Source organism: Phyllostomus discolor, chromosome 2, assembly GCF_004126475.2.
Source record: "Phyllostomus discolor isolate MPI-MPIP mPhyDis1 chromosome 2, mPhyDis1.pri.v3, whole genome shotgun sequence".
Lineage (NCBI taxonomy): Eukaryota > Metazoa > Chordata > Mammalia > Chiroptera > Phyllostomidae > Phyllostomus > Phyllostomus discolor.
The window spans coordinates 91,959,435-91,966,650 of record NC_040904.2 but is presented as its reverse complement, the minus strand read 5'-3'; the positions used below and the strand labels follow the sequence as shown (position 1 = coordinate 91,966,650).

Here is a 7,216-nt window from a genome sequence, read left to right as displayed (position 1 = left end):
GCACACAAAAATTTGGGTGTGTATAATACACAGCAAAATACAGTAAGTACCTTTTTTCCCAAGCCCTCAAAATGCTTTAGTCACAAAGTTCAGTTCTTTCCAAAAAGAACTGAAAAAGTCCACCCTATGGAAAACCCTATGACTTGCAACTCGTCAAATCTCAAGACAAGATACTTGCATCTTGGTGCTTTCCAAAGGAGAAGAAACATCAAAACCAATCTTGTCCTGACCCAAAATGAACCAACTCTTCCTTCCAGCCCCAGGCTTTTCAGATGCCTGGCCCTGCCTGGGAAGATGTGGAGGGGAATCAAAGTACCCACCCCACACTCACTGAAATGGAGAGGAGGGCTCCGCCCACCCCAGTTCAATTTCATTCTGTCCCAAGGGGAAGCTGCCCTCAGGGAAATGAAAAGATCGCTTCCAACACCATTTACTGCACAAAAATACCAACCCAAATCATGCCCTGGAAAGTCAGCGCCAATGAAACAAACATAAATGCAACAGAGGAGAGGCAAAAATAATTTATTGTAAATATTTTTAAATCCTTTTCCATTAATTTTTTTCATTATTTTCTAAAAAGTACAAATATACTAAAGTTTCTACTTGACATGTAAAAAATAAAGAGGAAGAAGGATAATTCACCTGTTTCGCTAGTTTGAGGAACTATCCTCAAAATGAGACACTGTGTTAAAATAAATGTATCTTCCAGTCAAATAAGAAAGTTCACATTATCCAGAGTCCTGGGTCACAGAGAGCTCAAGGCCAATTCACCTGGGAGACGACACTCAGACGCACCCTCCCACAGCTGCCCCTCAAACTCTCACTTCCACCTAAGGCCAATCTAACTGAGATGTTAGGGTGAAGGACCTCTCATTACAGAATGACAAAACTCTTTCTTCTGGAAAATTTCCAGCAATTTTCCCAACAAAACAAATATCCTGTTCCTTCATGACAGGCAGTTCTAGATCTGCAAATGACCAATCTAGTCACTAATATTCCCCCCACCCTGCCAATAAACAGGCATTAAGCTTCCAACAATTTGTTTCAGAGAGTGGTTCTTCCTGTTTCATCACCATCTTCCGTAAGACCCACAATCAGTGCCTGAAGACACTGGGTCATACAGGAAGGCCATTGCCACCGGACAATGGAAAGCCCATGTGCAACAGCTGCAGCAGACGGGAAGGAGTCTTAACAATTCCCTGATGGAAGGCTGTGAGAATACACATGGAAGAACTATCCAAAATGACAGCAGTGTGTTCAAAACTCTCAGGGGAGCATGTGGCCAAAAGAGGTGTTCAGAAGCCACAGGAACACTGAGGAGATGCAAAAATAATTTAAAAACACACATCTTATTTCTGCAGCTATAGCTAACACAGTGACATTGGATGATGTGCCTGCCTACAGCTGGTTACCTAAGAAATGTAGCTACAGGTCATGAGAGTAGACACAGAACGAGGCTGCTTTGACCCTGCAAAGTGCCCTTCTTTTCCTCACAGGCTTGCTCAGAGGTAGATCAAATACAGTGGTGAGTGGGTGGGGGATTTCAGTGAGCCGGCAGCTCAGTTCTCCCTAACCTGCTGCCACCTTTCCCTGGGCTCACTCCACAGGCACAGGTTGGCAGGATCCTGCCTGAAAGACTACTCTACCACTTAAAAGAAAGTCCACATGTGGGTGGAAACAGCTAGTGCTTCCAGAATGGCCCTGATCTCACACTGCAAGGTCTGCCCTGCGACCCCATCACCCCTGCCCTGTCTGGCCTCCTGCCTTTATCACAAGTGCAGCCAGGACAGCTCTCGGCTGCTGTTTTGCTGAACGTTGTAACTGTGCACAGGCAGGGGAAAAAGAACTGTGCCCAGCCCTCTCGTCATTGCACATGCTTCAGTGTTAGTTCACAGTCTTTTTCCTGCAAAATGGAATGAATTCTCCTCATCCCACGGTTCAGGGGATCACTGCTTTCAGACACAGGCTGACCTCAACCACTTCACTCTGAAAAGAAAACACAAACAAAAGGCACTAAGTTTTTTAGACCCATGCTTATTTTAAACATGTATGTCTCTATTTTTAATCTGTTTTGAATAATACACTAATATAAAATTGGAATATTTGTAAGTTCCTAGCAAATGTACTCTTTAGTCCACATACACACACACACCCCCCTCTGAGTCTTTTTCAAAAGGCAACTAGCACACTGTGGGATCATTCGTTTTGGTGTAATTCACAGGAACATTTGATGAGGCCTGTGGGTACTATGGACATGTTAACAGTCAGTCTTTTTTCACAATCTCACTATAAAAATATCTCTAAATTTTCAGGGGTTTTTGAAAGGTACACAGTATATCGTGAGAAATTCTGATGAGGGGAATGGTGTGGAGCTGGCCTGACCCAGAGGGGTGCTGCCCACGCAAGGACCTGGGGATGCTCCACGGAGAGCCCTTCTCCCCCAGGGCCTCACAGTTGGCACTGGGGGGTGATTCCTCGTAGGAGCAAGCACTGGAAGATGTCTGAGAAGAATCCCTGACCTCAACACTAGATAGCAGCACCCAACATACACTCCCAATTGTGACAACTAAAAGTGTCTCCAGCCTTGACTGGTGTGTCTCAGTTGATTGGGCACCGTCCCACAAAGTGAAAGGTCACCAGTTCAATTCCTGGTCAGAGCAGATGCCTGGGTTGAGGGTTCAGTTCTGATTTGGGGCATGTGCAAGAGGGAGCCAATAGATGCTTCTCTCTCACATGGATGTTTCTCTCCCTCTCTTTCTCCCCGCCTTCCCTTCTCTTTAAAATAAATAAATAAAATCTTTTTAAAAAATGAAAATGCTTCCAGACATTGCCAAATATCCCCGAGAGGGGTAAGGGGGTGCAAAAGTGCCCTTGATGAGAATGACTGCTCTTTGACTAAACTCTGCAAGCCTTCTGGGGAATCTATAAACAGCCAAAAAGGTTTCCCTTGATACCCCAGGTGGTTCTTTCAAGGACAAAACTCACACTGGCTTCTCTGCCAGCAGCCAGCTCATCATTTTACCCAGAATGTGCAAACAAGATTCACTGTTCTCACTTCCTGGACCTTTTCATCTTCTCTCCACAGAAATCCGGTTTTGCCTTTGTTGCCTCTTAGTGTACTGACTGTTTACATGTGAGAAACCTGTACAAAATAACTAACCCAGATCCAAAATATCTCATGACATCCAAAATAAGTGACTGCTTTAGATGTTCACAACAGACTTCTCCTCCTTATTCCCAGGTCCCAACCACACATAAGGTGAACAAGCTCCAAAACAGGAGCAGTGGAAGGGGTTGATGCATTAAAAAATTTTTCTTTAAACTACAGGGTATCATAATAAGTGAAATAAGTCAGACAGAGAAAGACAAATACTATGTGCTCTCACTTATATGTGGAATCTAAAAAAATTAACATAGAAAAAGAGAGCAGATTGGTGGTTGAGCATGGGGGGTGGGTAATTCGGATGAAGGTGGTTAAAAAGTACAAACTTCCAGTTATAAGATATGTAAGTACTGGGCCCCAGCTGGTATGGCTCAGTGGATTGAGTGCTGGCCTGTGAACCAAAGGGTCACCAGTTGGATTCCCAGTCAGGGTATATGCCTGGGCTGTGGGCCAGGTCCCCAGTAGGGGGCGTGTGAGAGGCAACCACACACTGATGTTTCTCTCCCTCTCTTTCTCCCTCCCTTTCTTTCTCCCTCTCTTCCCCTCTCTCTAAAACTAGATAAATAAAATCTTTTTTAAAAAAGATATATAACTACTGGGGATGTAATGTACTTGTTGACTATAGTTAACACTCCTGCACAGTACATTTGAAAGTTGCTAAGAGGGTAAGCCTAGGAAGTTCTTATTACAAGGTAAAAACATTTTTCTGTCAAAAAGAAAACAACAGCTCAAAATGAAGTCCCTTTTGCAAAGTCCCACCAAGACTAACTTACTGCCTGAGTCACTTGCAATGTCAGCCTTTCTCAGGAGAAAGACTTAAAACCAAGGAGTCTGGAACTTTGGGGTCAGCACCAGTGAGGTAATCTGCCTGGAATTCCCCCCATCTTCCCTTGAGGGAAGGTAACCTTGCGTGAAGTAATCCATCCTTTCAACTTCCTTGCCCTGCCCTTTTCCTGCTTATAAAAACCTTTCATTTTGCATAATCCCTCTGAGCAACTCTCCATTTACTGGACAGGATGCTGCCTGATTCCTGAATCATCCAATAAAGCCAATGAGACCTCTAGGTTTACTCAGTTGAATATTCGTTCTTTAGCAGCAACCAGGAGGAGGCAGGTAGTAACTGCACTCGCTGGGGCAACCACTGTGCAGTGCATGTGCCAAGTCATCGTGACGCACACCTTAAACCCACCGTGTGCACGTCAACTGCACCTCAATAAAACCAAGAGGCAAAGGTCAATATTAAAACATTCCCCTCTGATTATAATAGTAAGGGAAGTTTTTATTTGTATAAGGCAGCAAAATATGCCTGCAGCTAGGTGGAAGAGTCACTGTAGCTCCACATCAGGACATGAGAAACACAGGCATACTCCCCCAGGGATCCGAATCAGAGCCTAACTTAAGGTTCTGACCCTAAAGGCCACATACATAAGGACCCCCCCGGGAACTAGAGGCCGGCCTCAGGGAATCCCTGGAAACCTGAATTTGTAAAATTTTGTGTAGGGGGAGAAGTTATGTGCTTTTTCTCTGGGGAGAAGGTACTTGGCTGTCTTTAAATTCTCTAGCAGGAATACAAAACTAACAACTAAAAGAATCTCTGCTCTTTGAAGAATTAGAGCATTAACTTTGTGGGAAACTAGTTGCCCAGCTCATCACAGGTGTAGTGGTAACCCTCCAAGCCCACAGCGCATGTGAACATGGGGAACTGGCCTAAGAACCCCACTGGGTCTCATTCGGTCCCTCCCAGGGGCCTGTGCCTACGCTGGCCACAGCATCTCTTCCCTTTCTTTGGAGTTTCCCCCTCAACTTGTCCGCTCCCTTGGCCTACCTGCCTTCTCTTGTTTGGTCATGGTCTACCCTTCTATTTGAGAGTAAACTGATAGTCATATTCCTGAAAATATTGAATGACTAAAAATACTGTACAGGGATGCCCTGGGAAGTGGATGTGAGGTCACAGGAGTCCCCCCCAAAAGAAATGTCTAAGAGAAGAAGCACAACCTCCTGAGGTGCAGAAACAGTCCACCTCATGCTGACCCCTGGGGCCAGAGGCAGAGTGGGAACCTGGGGAAATGTCTCACGCTGCTTGGCTGAGCTTGCCTCAGGCCTCAAAAGCAATGTGCCCTTTATCACACTCCCAACCTCAAAAGAAAATCCTCTTAAACGTTTTCTCACCCTCCTCTGTCCTCCCACACCTGTGTTTGGAAAGGGCAGGTAACCACAGAATTTACAGAGGCCTGAGGACATTGAGACCAGTCACACCACAGCAGCCATTAGAGTTCCCTTCTCTCACCTCTTTACACAGGATGAGGTCATAGGGTTTTTTCCTTTCTTTTTAAAATTCTTGTAGAAGGTGCGTAATCCTTCACCGCACAGATGTATGCCATCGGCCTGGCCCACAGGCACACTTTATTTATTCAGCTGCTCTATAAGTAGACTGACTATTCGTTTATGAGACTTTCCCAGTGAGCTGAAGTTTGGCCTTCTAAATGTCATTCTTTCTATTCGTTTGCTTACTGTAATTTTCTGTGTTCTTAGGCCAAGATTAATCTACTCTCACCTCCCATCCTCAAGAAATGTGTCATCATAGTGAGCACCTGCCTCTTCTCGTGCTATGAAGTCACACAAGTGCTTCATAATCTCTCTGTTCGCACTTCTGAGGCCAGGCTGCTGGCACTGTGCCTGGTGCTAACCACATCTTCTTCTGATTTGCCTTTTTCATTCATTCAACTAGTATTTATGACCACAAATGTGCAGAGAGTGTTTCTGATGGATGGTAGATGAGAAAATAAAACACCCAAGACTGTTGGCATGTGGGGCTAATGAGAGCCAGCGCCTCCACAAGGGAGGACTCAGAAATGGAAAGTGAGAAGGGATTGAGAGTCAAAGGTCAAAGCTTCAGAGCCGACAATGGAAGGACATTTCAAAGTTGTGGCTGTTCCACCTCCCACCTTCCTCTTTTCTAGGTCTTGGGCAAAGTGTGAAAAGTTCTCCTGACAAGCAGGGTGTCTTCTGTGCTTATTAGACAATGTATCACTTTCTTGTTCTGCTGTTAGTCTTAACAGCAGTGCATAAGTAAACTTATTATAATCTTCTAAGGAAAGAGGTTAACTTAACTTTTTATGCCCTTCTGTTAATTTGTTAATGAACTCATTGGCCTTCAACAGGAAATGAGTGAAGTTCCCATATTGAGATAATCCTTCAATGATTTAACTCTCAAATCATTTATCTCAAATTCTTTAACACTTTCTTCTCTCGCAAAACCATGGTGTTTCCATGAAGGTTGCACTCATACCTCAGAGAAATTGAGCCTTGGGTTCCAGACCACCACAATAAAGACAGAATCACAATAAGGCGAGTAAAAATCTCTTTGCTGGTGAAGGCTCATGCCTTTGATTTGTAAAAACTGCAACATCCATGAAGCACAATAAAGTAAAGTACAATAAAATGAGGTAGACCTGACTAATAATATCAGAAAGTGAAATGTGGGGCTTAGCATGTAAGTGAACTACAACAAGAAAACATTCAGCAATCCTCATCTTTATCGTTCAATTATTTTTTCCATGATTTTCCCCCAACTACTCAGTCTGATCATGGAGAGCAGGGACTGTGTAACCTCCACAGAACAGGAAACATCACCCCCACAGAAATTAACCTGAACCCTCTGTCCCCGGCCTGGCTCACTTGCTCACCAGCACAACTCTGTCTTCTTGACTTGCTCGACTTACCGTACAGCAGGAGGGACTCTGGATCAAGCTCCAGAGTCTCACAGCCAGACAGGTTCTGATCATGGAAATCCTGTAGCAAAATGCCCAGCACCAATTCCTCACTCATCATGTATTTCATAAAATTTTTGTCTTCGGATGGAACCCCAAACTGCAGGTGGTAGGTTATGGTGGCATTTTCTCCTCTGAAGGGCAAACTAAACAGAGGCAATCAAACACAACAAGATCACATTGCAACTCCAGATTTGTTTTAGCAACGACACTTTTTATTAGTGCCGTGTGCTCTTCCAGGTACAAAATAGCAAAGGGTGTGCTGTCCTGGAAGAATCCCATT

The 7,216-nt window shown here is 44.4% G+C and overlaps 1 protein-coding gene across 2 annotated transcripts in view; it reads right to left on the bottom strand.

The window, feature by feature from the left end:
* Nucleotides 1-629: 629 nt before the first annotated feature.
* C2H3orf52 (chromosome 2 C3orf52 homolog) overlaps nt 630-7,216 on the bottom strand; it is a 28,153-nt gene continuing 21,566 nt past the window's right edge. Inside the window, exons 5-6 of one of the 2 annotated variants that reach the window (XM_036018083.1) lie at nt 6,886-7,079; nt 630-1,986 (exon numbers count right to left, since the gene is read on the bottom strand). In XM_036018083.1, coding sequence (XP_035873976.1) covers nt 1,982-1,986; nt 6,886-7,079 — 199 coding nt within the window. In that variant the 3' untranslated portion in view covers nt 630-1,981. Of the gene's footprint in view, nt 1,987-5,337; nt 7,080-7,216 lie in introns of those variants that run through there. The other variant, XM_028505056.2, reaches the window with a different exon arrangement.